The sequence below is a fragment of the Numenius arquata genome, chromosome Z, assembly GCF_964106895.1.
Source record: "Numenius arquata chromosome Z, bNumArq3.hap1.1, whole genome shotgun sequence".
Taxonomy (NCBI): Eukaryota; Metazoa; Chordata; class Aves; order Charadriiformes; family Scolopacidae; genus Numenius; species Numenius arquata.
Window position 1 is genome coordinate 21,081,052 of NC_133616.1, and position 18,031 is coordinate 21,099,082.

Consider the following 18,031-nt stretch of genomic DNA (forward strand, 5'->3'; position numbering starts at 1 on the left):
CATTTATAGTTTCTTGCTTAAAGTAGGTAAAATGTGGCTTGTTTTCTGTGTTGCAGATTGTCACTTTTCCTTTTCACAGGACAAAAAGCACAAATTTATATTAATTCCAATGAGCCTTTAAACTTGTTTTGTAAACTTAATATTCTGCCCAGAAATGCATTCTTTTACTCCTGGAAAGGTTTGGAATGTTATTAATATTTAATAGGAACGTTCCTGCAATTTGTTCCAAATGAGAGAAACTTCACTGCAGATTTAAACGCAGGGATTTAACACAAGGAAAAGCAGGGGTGGAGAGGGACCTTCTGGCAAGAGTGCTTAGTTTATGGATTTAAAAGGTCCTTTGTACCACTAATTCATTTTTCTCTTAGAGTTGGAGAGTTACAAAACTGTGCTTCTAAAAGAGGCCCAGAATAAAAATGTGTTGTCATGAGGAAAGAATTATGTTCATAGCTCTCCATAGCTAAGCGGTACTGTTAGCTAATCAGTGGACAAGGATTTGCATCATATTGTAATATGATGATAGTATTATGCAAATTTGTTCAGTGCAATGAGCCACTGACATAGCGGTATTATCAAAGTGGCTGGTCAAACTTTTCTCTATCCATGGATCCCAACTCATCCTGAGTAATAAGGGTAAGTTAATTAAATATGAGTAATGAATATTAATAGAGAAAGCTGTCTTCAAGATGCAGAATAGGACAGAATGACAAGGGAGAAAGCTGAAAGCTTATTATTCATATTTTATGAATAACAAGTTCTAGAGAGAAGTAGTTAATCCAAAAGATTTATAAGTATATAATCAAAGTACAGAAATGGGAAGAGGGAGAGGACACTCTGGCATTCCAGTACACCTCAATGTTGTTCTCTGTTTACGTGATAATGGTCAGCTTGACTCTAAGTCTCTGAACTTACATTATAGCTCAGTGGTTTTTTTCTATCTCTGCTAAATGAAAGGCAAATGCCTTTAAAAATGGTAGAAGATCAGACAAAGATGTAAAAGCTTTAGTAGAGCTGCAAAAAGAAAACCACCAAAACAGCAAAAATGAAACCAAAGCAAAAAGAAAGAAAAAACCCAGAACCCCACCCATCAAAAAAAACCCCAACAAACCAAAAAACCCCCCAAATTTATCATGGGAAAAGAACACACCTATTTTTTGGCTACCATGCACTTTGAGATGGAAGAGCCAGTTTGAAATAATGGCAAGTTGCAAATACCTTTAGCAGTCACCGAAGCCAAGTGAGACAAGGACTGAAGGACTATTTAGTGCCCTGCTTCATCTGTGGATGAAATAGCTCTGCTGCTTATTTTCCTAAGAGGCATAAATCTCCCAGCATTAGGATTGACTCTGTTGCAACCTGTCCTCGTCCCGTGACAAGCACTGTTTAGTGTCTAAGTTACCAAGTACACTCCTGGGGCTTAAGAAGGCTTTCTGTGAAGTCTGAAGATTGTCCATTATGTCAGGTTTCTAAGATTACTATTCCTTGTAATCTTATAGATCTAATATTTTTTTATGTTGCTTCCACTCAAAGGGTGAGCTTGGTTAAAGTACATAGTGGTACTTGAATTAATCTGTTTTACTATTGAAGAGAATGCCAGGTCCTACTGATCTGACAGATGCTTTATAAAGTATGTCTAAAGACGGGGAAGAAGGACAAGAGGAATTGATCCAAACCTCCAGCAGAGCAGGACAGGCCACCACCAAAGTGAAGACAAGAGAAGGAGAGAAAGCTGCAGCTTTCTCTTTTTCTTGGGAGAGACAGAGGGCAGCACGCACTGAAATGGCAGTGGGGCTCAAAACTTGTCCCCAGAGCCTTGGCAGCTGAGGTCAGACTTGGCTGGGCTAGAGAGGAGGCAGTGAAACCATGGCTTTCCTAAACTCTGTGCTTTACAAAGGCATGGTAGCTGAACTACAGAGAGTGAACATTTTATATGAATCTTAAAGGGGGAGAGAGAAGAAAGAACAGGAAAGGAGCAAAACAGAAGATTTAAAAGGAAAGCAACTTCAGGCACAGCCACCAGCTGCACGGATGGAGTGACAGAAAGCAAATCTGTTTTGGCAGTAAAGTACTTTTACAACCCCAACTTGGACTTTCTAGCAGCGAAACTCTCTCTCTAATGCAACCTCTGCTGCACCTTCTGCCTGCCAGGAAAGCCCTCCCAGGCCACTTTTTACTACCAGCATTTGGAGTAATGTCTCCCCACCACTGTGGCCCCAACTGCTTCCAGCTGGCCCTGCCATGGTCCCACATCCCTCCCATATGATGAATGAACTGTCACCTGTGATTTTGGGGTGAGTTCTAAGGACTAGGATATAGATCTAGCAGATGCGTACTGGCAAGCTGACTGGTTGGCTTTTCAAGCTCCAAATGTGTTTTTGTATACATATACAAATGTATATTTTCTAGAAACACATGCACACACGCACATATATGTACACACATATATGTATATAAAAGAACAGAATTCTAAGGAAACTGAAGCCCTGAGAAGACTGGAAAGAGCTGCTGACAGGAGATAGGTACATAAGCAAAGACTGAGTTGGCAATATGCAGTGTTACATCTTTTGTGCATAGCTGTTCTGAACTGTGTTTTCCATTCCTAGTTGTAAATGTTCATATGCCAGTGTTTCTATGTGCCTGACACTTTCTGTTGGAAGTGCAGTTTATTGAGAAACGGTGCTCCTGCAATGGCCAGCTCCTCCTGCTCCAGCAGCTTTTCCCTGTCCTCCTTTGTGCCCTGCCCAGTTGCTTCTGCTATAGGCCACAGCTGCTCCTCCTGGGTGGTTAGCAGCAGCCTTCAAGTGGGTTTACCCCTCTTTGCCTACCATCTCAAGAGGATTTTTGCAGAGGTGTCCCTTGCCCCTCCCTGAACAGCTAGCTCTCTTACTGGTGGGTTTTGATTTTTTTTTGTTTCTCATACTTTTCTTTTTATCCTTTCCTCCCAGAGACCACAGAGATCCCTGAGGAAAGATCAGAGACATCTTTTGTGCGGCTCTGAAAAGAGCCAGTTTAGATTTTCATTCACTTTCTGCCTCTAGTCTTTTATGTATCAATAGGAAAAATTAGAGACATACAGAGTCGCTTTGATGGAGTATATAAATAACCTCTGGGAAGGAACAGCAGGAAACAAGCATGAAACTCATAAAGGAGCAACAGTTCCTGGTTGCTGTGCCAATGTTGTTTACCTTAAAGGAAATTTTGACCTGCAAAGTGAGAATTCACCCAATACATATTTCTAATTTTATCTCTCTGTTTGTCTTGTCTTCAAATGTTGTAGATGTGCAACAGAGATATAGACACCATCCAAGAAATCCTTCTCTGCTGCTGCCGGATTTTTGGCACATAACACAAGCTGTATTGTGATACAAGTAAAACTCATAGTGTGGGGAAGTGGATCTAAGAAGATACTTGTATGTTTAGCATACAGGACAGAAATGCAGAGGCACAGAGTCACTCAACTGTGCTACAAGAGAAGTTTGTGTTTTCAGACTGAATTCCTTCATGACGGGCTCATTGAAAGTTCTTGCCGCCAAATGCTGTTTGTTTTCACCTTCAAAACTGTCTGCATTAGTAATGAGCAACTCCACTTGGAAGTTATTTCCATAAAGCGTTGCTCCTGTCAGTGGTGCAGTGCTAAGCAAGGGTGGGAGGGAGAGCACAGACTCCGCAAATGAATTCAAGGGCTTGATTTAACATATTGCTTAAAAATATTGGTATAGTCTAAGCTGGTATGGTACATTCTGGATGAAGTCTACCTTATCAGGACTTGACAGTAAGGGGGATTTACTTCTAAGTTAACCCAGCTAACTGTACTTTGCAAGCCTAACTAGTTACTATTTTCAAGATTACTATCACAACCTTGGTTGCTCTGTTTAGTGTTTTGCAGTTTTCCAGCCCCATAAAATCAACTTTATGTGGAATGCAGGTTCTTCTAGACTCGGCTAGCTCACTATTCCTAAATGTTTCTACTTGCACAGATGGCTATTACGTTATATCTTTCTGTTCCTCTTGGAGCATTGCTGTCAGCAGCTGATGCATTCCCCATACACTAAGACCTTCATTGGTGTGGCAGTTACACAGTAATAATAAGAACCTGTAGGAAAATTTCCATAACATTAATAAAGGGAGGTTTCAAGGGAGAAGCACAGGACAAAAGCTGGTTCATGTGGTTACTGTAAAAATAACTAGCATATCTTCACTTTAAGCTTTATTGTACTGTCAAGTTCACAACTTTAACTCAAATGAACAGCCAAGGTAATCTAGAATTATCTACTCCATACCATTTGGTACAGATATGATAAAGGAGAGTTGGCCAAATACAGGCCAGATTGCTATCTTCAACCTGAGCCAGAAACAGGTATTTTTCACTCAATCTATACCTCTACCATTCCTCTTTCACTGCCTGTAGGTATAGATGCCCTATTCAAGATCTTCACTGGTGGAAAAGCTTTACTGGTCCTTTTCGCTATCAAATTTCTGGCAAAAAGCAATGAGTTTTTGTAATTTCAAATTATACATATCAGGATCTGGAGCATAAAAAAATGTTTGCAAATATCTAATTTCAATTATAGGTGAAAAAATTAATTAAGAAGAAATGGTCAGAACCGTGGGCTATTAGCCAGCATGCTGTTTGCAATGCTCAGAAACTGGAAAATTTCAAAATGGCTATGTCAACTAAACCTTATTATTCTGTGATTTAATATCTAAAATCTGGTGCCTATTAAAAAAGATTCGCTTAGATAGGATCACCTAACCAGAAGCTAATGGAATTGTGGGACCTTTATTAAAACCAGAATTCATTAAAGTTAATATAGTATTTGAAAATATTTCTTGCAGCTGCTGAGACCGTTCTTGTTTTGTTTTGACTAAGATTTGTAAAATACCTCTTTTTGTCTTCTGTGCGTGGAACTTTTCATAGAGCATTCCCTCACTGTTATTCATTCCCTTCTGCTTTTCCAGTCTACTTTGTTAATGAACAGTCAGTTGTTCTTACCAAATGAATGAAAATGCCCCCAAGACAATGTATGTGTCTTGTTTTCTGCCCATCAAAGATGGTAATGAACTGCTTTGGTTAAAATGCCAGTCAATAATAAGTCAAATTTTATTCTTCCTCAGGCTTCTTCTATTTAGTTTGCTTAGAAATAAGCATCAGTCAGTGCAAAATACAGATGTTATATTCCAGAATTTAAACGTAAAAAGATGGTAATTAGATTAATTCCATGGTCTGGCAAAAAAGGCTAAGATAACATAGCAGCAGCCAGTAACAATACCTGAATTGGAAGAGGTTTTCTTCAAATACAAGTACAAAACAGTACCTTTGAATAAAATCATAGTGATTTACAGATATAAATGTGATTAAATATGGAAATTAGTTCTTTTCTGCTCAGTTTTTACATAAGAATAAAAGCTAATAAACAGAGAGAAAGGCTACTTACATTGTTGCATTATGTTTCAAATAAATTAAACCATTGTAGTAAAATGTAATAACTGATATTAAAGTATTTGATGTTTCTAACATACTGTTTCTCCTGATAAATGGTATTTGAGTTCCTTAACAGTTGTACAAATTTCTTTAGGACATTTATGAATATATTCTAGTCAGAATAAAATGGAGATGCTTATGAATGTGTGGAACACAATTTTGACAACATTGCTTACAGATATTCGGGTTCATTTCTTACACGATCATGAACACTCTACTGCATAATTTGTACATCAGGACAGTTAAAATTTTAGTTGCTTACTTACACTAAGTCAATAGCAAATAATACTAAAAGGAATGTGATTATTGCTGTTTGAAGCTAATAAACTCCACTTTATTCATGTGGATACATATCCATGTATGCCATATGCTGAAATACCATTTTAGAAAATCTTCTTTTTTATCATCTCATTAACATAGCATTAGCTACAAGCACATATTAGATGCCTGTATTGAGAACAGCCCTGATTCCTTCCCAGATTGACCCAAACCAAATGCCAAGGTCCAGAAGAGCATCTCCTATCCCAAAGTCAGTCAGTGTTTGGATATTCATCTGCAGCTTAATTTCTCTTTGTGTAAAATTATTTGAGAACTTTTATATTGATTTGTCTTCCTTTACAGTCACCTTTTTGTTCTCTGTAATTGAGAGTGCCAGAGCCCACACTATCTACCTTTCACATTGCACAGAAAATAGTTGGTATCTTGGATAGGAAGCCTCACTGACTTACGGCTTTATTGCTAGGGCTGTTCGCTCTTATCTGCAGACAGGCTTCAGTGGAAATCACCCACAGCAAAATAAGATTTGCTTCAGTAGCAGTGGGCTTCTGCTTGTCATACCATCATATTTCCAACCATACTTGTCTCTGACTGATAAACAAGCAGATAGACACTGACAAAACTTGTTTGAAAATCGTATCTCTTCTGTACAGAAAGGCTGTGTGTTTGCTATAGGCCATATTTTCCTTCTGTCCCTCCCAGCTCTTTTCTCTAATATCAAATCACATAAATGAAGCCAGCAAAACATGTGAGAGCAAACCTTACTCCATTGAAGAAATACAAATAAATGTTTTTAAATAATGACAGATGATATTTCTTCTGCTAATAAATTATTCTACTCAGTATTTCAATGATACTTTCATCTCATTGACAGATTACGACCTACTGAGAAAGAACTAACCTCTGAGTATCAGAATATTCACTGTCTTAGAGCAAGAGTCTTAATATTTAGTAATACCACTAGAAAATTTGTGAGCAGTTCTGTTAATACAGCAATCCAACCTCCAGACCACAGTTGTTATAGGCTTAGGCAGCTCAGAGTACAAGCAGAAAAACTTGTCTGTCCAGGCTTTCCCACAAAGACATAACCTAACCTCCTGTGAGACCTGTAAGAGTCTAACTTCTACATTAACTCTCCATCTTGGATCACTGAAACTACATCAAGGCAGTAGCAGCTGTAATCCAGAATTAACAGAATCCATATATTTTACCTAAGACCTCATTTGTTTTCAGTAGCTGTCTTGGTTAAGTTTCTTATACTAGAAGTGGTTTCTAATGTACGTAGAATCTCCTTTTTTAACTTTATTATTTTATGAGATAAATTATATATATTTATTGATGGAAATATGTTGTTCACAAGGCAGTAGGTTCCCTAGCCCAGGAACCATTGCAGAAAATAAGCCAAATAAAACACTGTTTATCACTGGTAATTCTTCTCTCTGTAAGAAGGAAAATTAAATAAATTTATCCATATTGTAAAGTAAACTATTTCTTATCCACTCAAAAAATCTAAAATAATGAAATTAAGTTTCAAAATTTGTTAAAATTGAATATGCGCAGATGATATGTTAGGCAGTTACATGATTGCACTGAAATGTTATGTAAGTCTCATCTAATGCTTTTAATGTTTATGTTTTAAAGATATTAAATAGGTATGCTGCAATGGGAAATAGTTACGTATTTGCTGTATTTTAGTTATTGCCATTGTCTCACAATCGTAGAACAGACAAGGGTGGTTATGCTAGACATTGCACATAAATGTAGTAACAGGTAGTCCCAATCCTGAAATTTTTTGAATGGAAATAAGTAAAGCAAGCAGTAGGAGAAAGGAAGACTTACATTTCTTACTTTAATGGAAATTGAATGAGATACAGAGAATGAGGGAGAACACTGGTTTGAGGTAAGGGACTGATAGCAAACTTCTTTTTTTGTCAGATACAATCCTTATTTTAAAAACTCTGCCCTCCAGCTTTTGTCAGCACAGATCTGTATTGGTGCTAAAGTTGACATGAGCATCAATGGCTTAACATCGCAAGAACAGAACCATTAGACATTGCCTTTTTGGTCAGGATGTTTCTGGACTTCGAACCATTCCAATCTTATAATGAAGATCTTCAGAATACTATTTTTTCCTAGTATTTTATGCAGGACATCCCTCTGTCAAACTGGGGAGGAGCAGAAGACAAGGTTCTTACCCAACTCTTAGGCTGAGTGACATGAATCAGTAAATGACTCAGATATATGACCTTATAGAGGGCCATGCCTTTCTGCTTGTCTCCACTCTCACCTCATGACAGAATGGATATGTCTATCCTATTATGACCCAGTGTAGATTTCTCCTTTTTCCTGTTATTCTCCATTTTCTTCCCCTTGATTAGTTTTATGAGTAGGATTGTACATGCAGGGTTGTACAATAACTGTGTCAAGAGTTATTTTCCTATTTAAAAAAAAAAATTACAATTTCTCAATTTATTTGCAACATGTAAAAATTTTGTTTGTTATTGTTTCAGGACACAGCAGGTCAGGAGAGATACAGAACTATTACCACAGCTTACTACCGGGGTGCAATGGGCTTCATTTTAATGTATGACATCACAAATGAAGAATCTTTCAATGCTGTGCAGGACTGGTAAGTAAAACTTGGAATTCATATTAAATAGCACAGAGAATATTTTACATCATTCACCTGCTGTGACAGTGTAAATTATTTTGCAAGAACTTATTTCCAATTACAGTGCCCAAGCATTCATATAACCAAGTACACAGCGGGTGGTTATGTTGTTTTTTTTTAAATACAATGAATACTTTTAAATATATTGCATATAATTCATTGTAACCATTGTGTTTTCTGTGATTTTGGTTAATGTGCATTATTCATACTACTAAAACCAGCAACATGCTGGTGTGGAGGGTAACTGTTAAGATACTAGAAAATATTTCCATATTAACAGAAAAAAATGAGATACCATGTGTGGGGGTTGTCTTTTAATTTTTTATCATGTTGCTTTTAACTATAGCTGGTTATACATTGTGCTGTCACTCTTGTCTCTCAAGTGTAGAAATGATGAGCAAACTCTATCAGAATAGAAGAACCAAAAATGGCTTGTACTTATATTACCTTGTATTATGTGGATGTCAAGATGTCTCCATAAAAGTACGTCATTTGAATCAGCTATGGGTCAGTCAGGATCCAAACAATCTTAAGGTTTTTTAAAGTAAAGGTGACCCAAAAGGACAGCTAGAGTTAACCTCAGTGATCTCTTCCTTTACAAGTTATTTTAATATCTGAGAGCCTCCTAGCAGTGCTCTCAGTGATACGAATAACATTCCTCTTGTGTGCCCCACATGCTCTCTTCTATGCTGTTCCCATGGGAGAACTGTGTGTGAGAGAGGATTCTGTTCAGAGCTTGTGTGATTTGTTCAGTATGTTTCTTTGGCTCTTTTTTTAAAAATATTTATTTAAATTTATGCACTACTGCGTACTTCTTTCAGGACAGGCAGGGAGTCTTTGCTTGATACTCAAAGAGGAAAACGCATTTGGTCACTGTGGCTTCTTACACCAAGAGGATGTTCTGGCCATTTTATACAAGCTGGAGGCTTCATGCTGAGTGCTTGCTGTTAGGCATTTGTGAGTACTGCTCTGTTCAACAGCATGAGACAGAATCTCCTACCTAACAGGAGGTAGATGAAGGTGTTCTTCATAGATGCTGCTGTGTGAAAGTTTAGCAAAAATAGGGAATCAAGTAGTACACCCAACCTCCCAGCTGAACCTGCAGGTGGCTGCCAGCACCACTGCTTCCTGGGCCTGCCAGCACTTCCCTGCTTTGCCTCTGCTCTTCTTTGTCCATGGGCTCATTTTGTTCAAGCACTGGGTGATAACGGCTGTCTAGGACCAGCTGTAATCTGCAAATCTCATTGCCCCATCTCTGGGCAAACCAGATGGCATGCCATGGATTATCTAGCTTCCTCCAACACTAAGGTTTCTTTATAGCAAGTGTAAATATGAGTATTTATTATTAATTTTCCCACCTGTTTGTTTTCCAGCCTCCTAGGTCTGTTATGGTTGGCACTCTTTGTCTCCTGATGAAACATAACTTGGCTTCATACTACTTTAAAAAAAGGCTCTGTAAAGTGAAATAAGAAAATTATTAAAAGCTATGGAGTTCTTAAATAGGTTTGTGAAAGACAATTTTTCCCTCATTTTTAGCCAGAATCTGTACAAACAATAGGCAGCTACTACAGAAATTTGGTGGACAGGAGGGATTGCACTATTATGTGCCGAGAGCTACTGAGCAGTCATCTTCATGATGAAGGGGACGACAGAGTGCCTGTGAGGAGGAGACATAGATTTGTTCATTAGTTTTATTTTTAATTTCATAAACCCGGTTGCTGTCCTGCTGTTCTTCCTCTGTTTTATTCCTCCCATCTCGCAGCTGATAATTGATTTTGATTAGCCCATGCTCCAATTTTGTTAGTAATAGCAAAACTACAGCTTGCTTCTGAATGTGAGAGAAGTTAAAGAAAACTCGCAATTACCAATGCTGCAGAAATACAAGTATGGATATGTGCAGGTGTCTGTGCATTTGTGAAAGATATGAGGGGAGGAAGTGGGAGCTTTTAAGCCTCTCTGGGGCTTAAAATGCTTTTCTCTGTGGTAAATGTGCCTCTGAAGGCAGTGGTGTCATTTTGTCTACATGCACAATGGGCCAAATCCAAGCAGAAATCACATCAGCTCCAAGGCTTGGTATAGAAACTGCCAGTCAGGACAATGAATCTACAGGTGCCTTTTTGATTTGGATAAAGGATTTTGGTTTAAAATGTGTGTCGGGATGATTTTTTAAAAGCAGTTAGTTCAAAGCGATAGTACTCTTATTGAAAGGCATTTTTTTCAGTCTGAAGTCTGGCTGACATTTTTCCTTTATAACAACAGATGGATACTCATATTTCTAGATGCCATGCCTAGGTCACCATGAATCTATTCAGCTGCGACAAATTCTGTATCTAATTTGACTATTAACATTTTATGTTAAAAAAAAATCAGTATCTGTAATTTTATCTAAATTTATTAGCACAAATGTATGTAACAGTATAGCAGCCAGTCATTTATCCGCTACTCTGTGAGACTGAGAAAGGCTTTCATCTAAAAAGTTAGCTAAATCACTTGAAGGTCCAATAAATTTCAACCATACTGCAGACACTTCAGGAAACATTCATATCTTCCCTTCCTAACTAAAATAAAAAGACCTTAAAGATTGAAAATGACAGTAACAACAAAATTTGTTGTTACTAAATAGAGATTTTCTAAATAGAGATTTTCTTTTGAGATCCAAAAACTTTTGGCATGGGAAATCTTGAATTGGGACTTCTGATAGTTCTGCTGTGTGTACAGCCAGTGATTTATTTATTTTCAGTCTCATCTACCGGGTGATGCTAAGAATATACTGCCAGTGCTTATGTTCTGTAACTGTTTGGTCACTTCAGAATTGCTGCCTTCTTGGGTATGTTGAACTAAGTGTTCTCTGTGTTCCCTGTATGCTTTCACACATAGTACAACAGATGCTGCTTAAATGAGCCTAGTTTGGCAGACACTGACCTACAAAATTGACAAGTCCTTAATAATTTTTTACCATTTGGACATTTTTGTACCTATAGCCTTTATCAGCAGTTAGTCTAAATGTTTAAAAACTTTGATAAAATAATTGAAGAGGATTTCTTTTCAATTTTAGGTCAGCCTCTGAATGTGTTTGCTCTGAAGTGGCAGCAGTCACAGCGTTGAGCAGTATTGTCCTTTATAGATAGAGATTTTCAAAAGTTCACAAGGACCAACAGTTTCTGTTTTTATTCAGTGAGAGTGGATGTGTGCTAAAAATCTGGCTGCTAGCAGAAACAGCAAATCAAACATGCTTTGACTCAGAAGATCTCCTATGGAGCTCTGCCCAAATTTTGAAGCTGCCATTTCCAGGAGCCTTTTTCCTTCAGAGGTGTAGCGAATGCTGCAAGTGCAAGGTGTGTAACTTGCAGTAGTTTGGTACATGCTGGTCAGTGATTGCATTATTCCTCTTTTATACTACCGCCTGTACCATTTAAGTTTGTTATCCTTTTCCATCATTGCATTTCACTGGGAGCTGTTGTGTCCCCTTTCCTCTTAGTGGTTTAGTCCACATAAGGTGTTAGCTTTATAGCAGCAGTACCTTACAGTAGAAAGGACAGAGTAAAAGCTTTGTAATAGCTTTGTAAGTGCCATCAACTCAGTATGTTGAGTTCTATAGAAGTGACAGGAAAATAAACACCTCTAAGTTGAAGTTAAACCCATTTTTAAAAATGCAACCTTTCTAGACCTATAATGACTGAATTGGAATCAAAGAGTTATTTATACTCAGGATATTTCAATGCCATGTCTCTAACTAGGTCAGAAACAGCAGGAACTTAAACCATGATCTAAAAGCCTGAAGTTTTATGTTCTAGGTTAAAATCCTAGACTTGAAACTTTGCTAAGTCTGAAGGCTAGACAGGGACAGAGAGCACATTGTGCACAGTTGTTTACACTCAGGTTTACACTTAGGTTGCTCCTCTGCACCTGAAAACACTGTCCCAACTTCAAGTATTTATCCAGCAATATCTTTATCACTTGTGACTACAGAGGCACTGCTGTAGAGGGCTTCCTTGTGCAGGAATTAAAAATTTGGGAATTCCACATTGCTGATGTCTCAGACTCAGGGATGCTTCCTTGGGAGATACAGAAGGCTGAAGGAACCTAAGAGGTTTGGAATTATTTAACTTTTCAGGCGATCTGTGTTTTGAAAGTCTGTCAAGGCCTACAGAATCAGTTCTTCCTGCATTTTTGGCTGAGGCCTACAGGAGCAGGGAGGATAGCATCCTAGGAAAAACTTGCATTGCCCTCATTCTTTAAAAAATAAAGTATTCTCAAAAATGATAAGATGCATATTTTTTAATGTCCCTGTTGGAAAGGATTATGTTTACACATCTTCTTAAGAAATTCAGAGGGTCTTCCATGAAAGATGCTTCTCTTTCTTCTTTTTCTCGTGCTTTTTTTCTCTGGTGTCATTTAAACAGCCCCCTCTCATCAGTGAGCTCAAGCTCATCACCTTTAAGAAGAAAACAGCTGGCAGAAGGCGCATAAACTGCCTATTTTATGAAGGAGACAGAGGCCTAGGACCCAGCAGACAATTTGTGATTTTAAGAACTCTGGTGTGTTGTGTTTACTTCTGAATTTCCATAGGAACTATTTGCAGAATTTAGTACTCATCAATATGGCTGGAACAGCGTGAAAAATAAGTTAATTTCAAATCAGAGACAACGGAATGAAATACTGATTGCACATCCTCCCTCTGTGCCCATAACACATGGGAGATGGTTATTGGGAATTGGGTCTGGGCAAAGACAATAGAAATGAAACAATAGCCATCAGGTAAAACCAGAGTAGATCCTGAGCTGTACAACATGAGTTCAGCCATTACAAGAATGTAAGGTTTTTTGCCGATAATATACATGGCTTGAATTGAATTCTTCAAGGTATCATTTGAGATTGTTTTAAAGCAGAACCTTAGAGAGCGATTCTGCTACTATCAATTCAAAATAACACTCACACTTAAGGCTTTACACATTCAGTGCAACATGGCACTGGGCAGCTGGATTTACTTGATATGCCAGCACCGGTTATCATTCTGGACAAACTTGTGGAAAAAATTGTTCCATTTCTTCCAACTATTAGCTTTTCCTTTCCTTTCAGGTCTTGAAGTTAGCAGCTACGGCTACAGTGCCCTAGAAATTGTTTTTTCTGTGTTCTATCATGTCTCTCTTATAATAAGAGACATGATGGCATTTTTTAAATTGTCATTAAGAGAAAAAATAAAATTGGAAAGTACATTAGCATGTTAATGGGCAAATGTAAGAAGTCCTCAAAGCAAATTAAGCCCATTAAGTTAATGTCAGCACTGCCTCATATGCACTCCTAAAGGGCATATGCTCTAAAGGATACCTTCTTTTTACTTCAACCTCTGAAATTTCAGTCTAATATTCATGCTCATCACATGCTTGATTTACAGACAAGCTATTTTTCTTTTACCTCTCAATATTGAACTTAGTTCTACCATTTAAGAAAAATCCATTATTTGCTGCGTATCAGGGAACAAATCTGGAAAGCGCTTCTAGGCAAGTTTAGCCTCCATCCCTCTTTGCCAAAACATACGACCTGACATGCAGCACAATTTGTGCGGTTCTGCTGCCAAGCACAAACGCGAGTTATGCACGCCATTCCCTGCCCGCGTCCTCAGGCTCTGTCCGGAATTGAGCTGCATCGTGTCCACTGGTGATCCACACACAAACTGAGAGGCAGCCCTGCAGCTGACAGCAACCTCCACACAGCAATGCAGCTCAGAGCCGGCTGGAAAAATATTCTGATGGAGCATGCCGATATTAAATGTATTAACTTGGGCTTAATATGGACAGAGAATAAGCAGATTCATGTTTTTCTGACATAGTTACAGTTTTAGCAAAACAGGTACAAGAAGTTGTGCATTCGTGGATAGTTTCATACCCTTCTCCTATATAAAACAAATGAATTAAATGCTAATATTGCATAAATTTTATTCTGTGAAAAGAAGAGGGTGAAGTTTAAGGATGAATATTTCAAAGGTATCAGAGTGGTATTTTTTTTTAATTTGTGTCTGCACAATGGTTGAACATAAGGGGAAAGGGAAGTGGTATTCTTTACAGACATAAATATAGGAAGTAAAAAGCCATTTTACAATTTGAAATATTGTTAGTGGTTGCAATTGCATTCAATTTACAGTTTCCCCTTTTACTATTTACTACTGGAAACAGACTTTTGTTAAGCACAAAATGACACTAAAATTATTTTCACTTTTCTTTTCACGTTTTATTCCTGTAAGTACTAAGGCCAGTGGCAAATTAGATATTTTTTCTGAAAAAAAAATCTTTTTTCTTACTCAAAATAGTATCAAGACATTTATCAAAGAGTTACTATTGGTGGAATAAATGTGTTCTAAAATATTTAAACTAAACTCTGTATTCCAGGTCAGCTTGCTTAACCATTTTTCACCCATTGTTTGGTACAAATTCCTGATGTAGTAAATTACATACCAAAAACTTAGTTCTCTGAGATGACATCTTTTCCCTCAAAAGTGCCAACAAAGTCTGGCTCACAGATGCTAAACTGGTGCAAGCTGAAACCACCTGCGTGCTTTCCAGTTTCACAGACCCACTCCAAAGTCTTCCGTAATGTTTCTCCCACGATGTCTAGAAAAAATAAGGATGGTTTATGCTTTTAATTTTTTAATTACGGGTTTTGACAATTTTCAGCAGATCATTTTTAACACTCACGACAGATCAAGAAAAAATATTCAACATCCTTGAAACGATTTATTTGTTGCTTGAAGTTTGGGATGTGCCAGAAAGTAATGTATTAGCCTCCTTATCATCGACATTGCCACATACATTGCTTTAGGTTTGCCTGGAAAACTCTCAGTGACAAAAAGAGCATATATCTGTTTGGTTTGTTTTTTTTTTTTAAAAGCTCTTCCTGATAACATATCTGATGTTAGGCTTAAACAGCACAGAACCCTAGACAACATTGCTTTGATGAAGATATTTTCTTAACTACTTCTTTGTACTAAAACCTGATATGCATATTACACATGGAAATTTATGCAAATCCTTATCTGAGTGTTTTTTGTCTTAAAAATAGTAAACCTTTAAAAGTTCAAACCTCATCATAAAATGTTCTCAGAAGGTTTACTGTCAAAAAGTGATTCATGCATTGTAGCAGTTAATCAGGAAAGACAGCTGTTAAGTTTTCATGACATTTTTCATTCTTTCCTATTTTTATGCTCTTAAACCATAGAAAAACCACACTTGTGGAACTGAGATTATCCATATGTGTTTCTTGGTCTTGTTGGCCCTCACTCACACTTGCTCCTTTCATTCACTTCACTGGGACTCAGCACTTCTGCAGAAGGTCCTGCACCCTCCTTGAGCCTCCTTCACTATAGATGTGCCATCTTCTCAGGTACTAGGCAGCCACCTTGTATCGGGGTGCTCATTCAGCTGTCCTCAGCCGCATCGGACCATATTAATGCTGCCAATGGGGAGTCTAATAAGAAAAGGGAATCAATACTGCCTGGACAGAATTCTCTCAGGCTGTTCCATGTCCTTCTCAAATCTGAGATTGGGCAGAACAGTCATGAAGCTGTTGATAGCAATCACTCACTCAAATCTTGCACAGTCACTGGTGGCTGAGTGGAGCTCCCCCGGGGGCTAATCTCAGTCACATGCTTCAGGAATTCACCAGCCAGACTAAGTCACCCTTGACTTCCACTGGACCTAACTGGCCTAGTGAGTGGCTTAAATAACTGCCCCTTTTTTTTGGTTTGGTTTTTGCTTGTTTGTTTGTTTGTTTGTTTGTTTTCTTTCAGCTCACATGGTAGTTAATTAGGACTGCTGTTGGCCATAACTAGACATCACTTATTTCAGCATCAGGGATTGCAGCCTCTCTGTTAACACCAGTTTCAGACTGGTAACTACATCATGAGTGTGACTGCACCTCCTATACAGACCCCACCCCTACAGATAAAGGCTGTGGATAATTAATCTGGAGATTAATTTCTTCTCTTCTTGTCACAGTTGGGCAGTAGTAAGGAAGGCCTCATCACTCCTTTTTTTGTCCCATTTTCCTCAGTCATAAAAATGTGGCAGTCCAGTCATATAAAACCACTAAAATCTTTTAAATGGGAAAATATGACAAATTAGTAAATCATGCCTGGCTACTATGTTCATCCGGCAAGAAGAGAGGTATGGCTTTATTCTCCCTTACTTCAGTTCTAATTCCCAGGAGCGTATGTGGCAGAATTATCCTCTAAGTTTGTAAGTTTCTGGTCATTGGTCTTTATGATCGCACAGCAAGAAACAGAACATACGTACGTATCTTGTAGCCTGTTCTCTCTCAGCTAGTAACTGAGCTGAACATGAATAACTAACAGTAATAGTGCAGATGTGACAGTGTGAACATAAACTTGCTTTGTTGGACTGGAAATTTCACAGTGGAGTTTCATTGCATGGCTGATGAGGCAATATAGATACTCAGCCGTTCAGAGAACTGTTGCTAAATAAAGCCGATGTCTTCTGTTCCGTACCAGATCCTGCTCTTCAGATATGGTCACTGAGAGTTACACCGAGGTAGATGAAAGAAAACCAGATGATCAGATTAACATCTAAATGCTGCTGCACTGAACAGTTATCCATTAATTAGACTATGCTAAGATACTCTTAATGAGATTTTCTATTTTGTCTGCTTTATCCTGGACTATATGATAACGCTTTTATTTTTCAAGAAGTTAAAGTGGAAAACGCCTCTGAGTGACGAGTGGTGAGCTGCTGGAGTTTATTAGGAAGATAAACAAACTTAAGCGTGGTAATATAACCGTATGCTAAAGGAGGTATATGAAACACTGATTCCAATATTTAGTCTAGGCTGTCTCTATTTTATAGAGAGACACAGCCAGTAGCAAAATAAACAAAACCTGGCATGTTATCATCAACTCACAATATTTATTTTTGTTAGTAATAAATGTCATAAAATCTTGTGGCAATGATAGTTTTTATTGGCTGAGCAGTAACTAATACACTCTTTGTCTCCCTGTAATCCTGCATGTTGACAAAGTTACACTATTGCTCAGCATTCCCAAATGAGAGCACTGCTGCCAGCCAACAATGTGTGAGTCCTATCAGTGACTCAGTAATGTCCCTAAACAGCTCCCACTCTCAGCCTGAGTTGCCAAAGACGTACTTTTCTCCATACTCGAATACTCTAATCTGTTATTCTTAACTTCAGAGGAATATGGACTGAACTCCTGCATCAAACTGAAACCTTCAGATTCGCTGAAGCAGCTGTGCCTTTGAGGGATTTCAGATTTGCAGTTATTTTCTGTGGATTGGGATATATGTCAGTAGCGCTAAAGGCTGCCGTTTCATTCATGCAGCCTGGAGGTTATTGCTTCAAAAAGCCAACAAAACCAAGACCATGCAAGTCAGCAGCAAAGCAGTGTACTGCCTTGTGGGCAGTCTGAAGAAGTTATAACTGAGTTCCCTCTCCCTCATTAGCTTCCTCACCTCTGCTCCCCTCGGGCCGCTTCCTTTCTCCTGCGGGCCCTGCTGCTTTTCTTTCCTCCTTTCCTCCGCGTCTGATTTCAACACCGCTTGTTTAGAGTGTCAAGCATTGGCGTTTTTAAAGGGATA

At 38.2% G+C, this 18,031-nt stretch overlaps 1 protein-coding gene across 2 annotated transcripts in view; it reads left to right on the forward strand.

Annotated features, from left to right (window-relative positions):
* Positions 1-18,031, forward strand: part of RAB3C (RAB3C, member RAS oncogene family) — a 134,743-nt gene that overhangs the window by 60,847 nt on the left and 55,865 nt on the right. For both annotated transcript variants that reach the window (XM_074166197.1, XM_074166198.1), the window contains one exon: positions 8,269-8,387. In XM_074166197.1, coding sequence (XP_074022298.1) covers positions 8,269-8,387 — 119 coding nt within the window. The remainder of the gene's footprint in view (positions 1-8,268; positions 8,388-18,031) is intronic.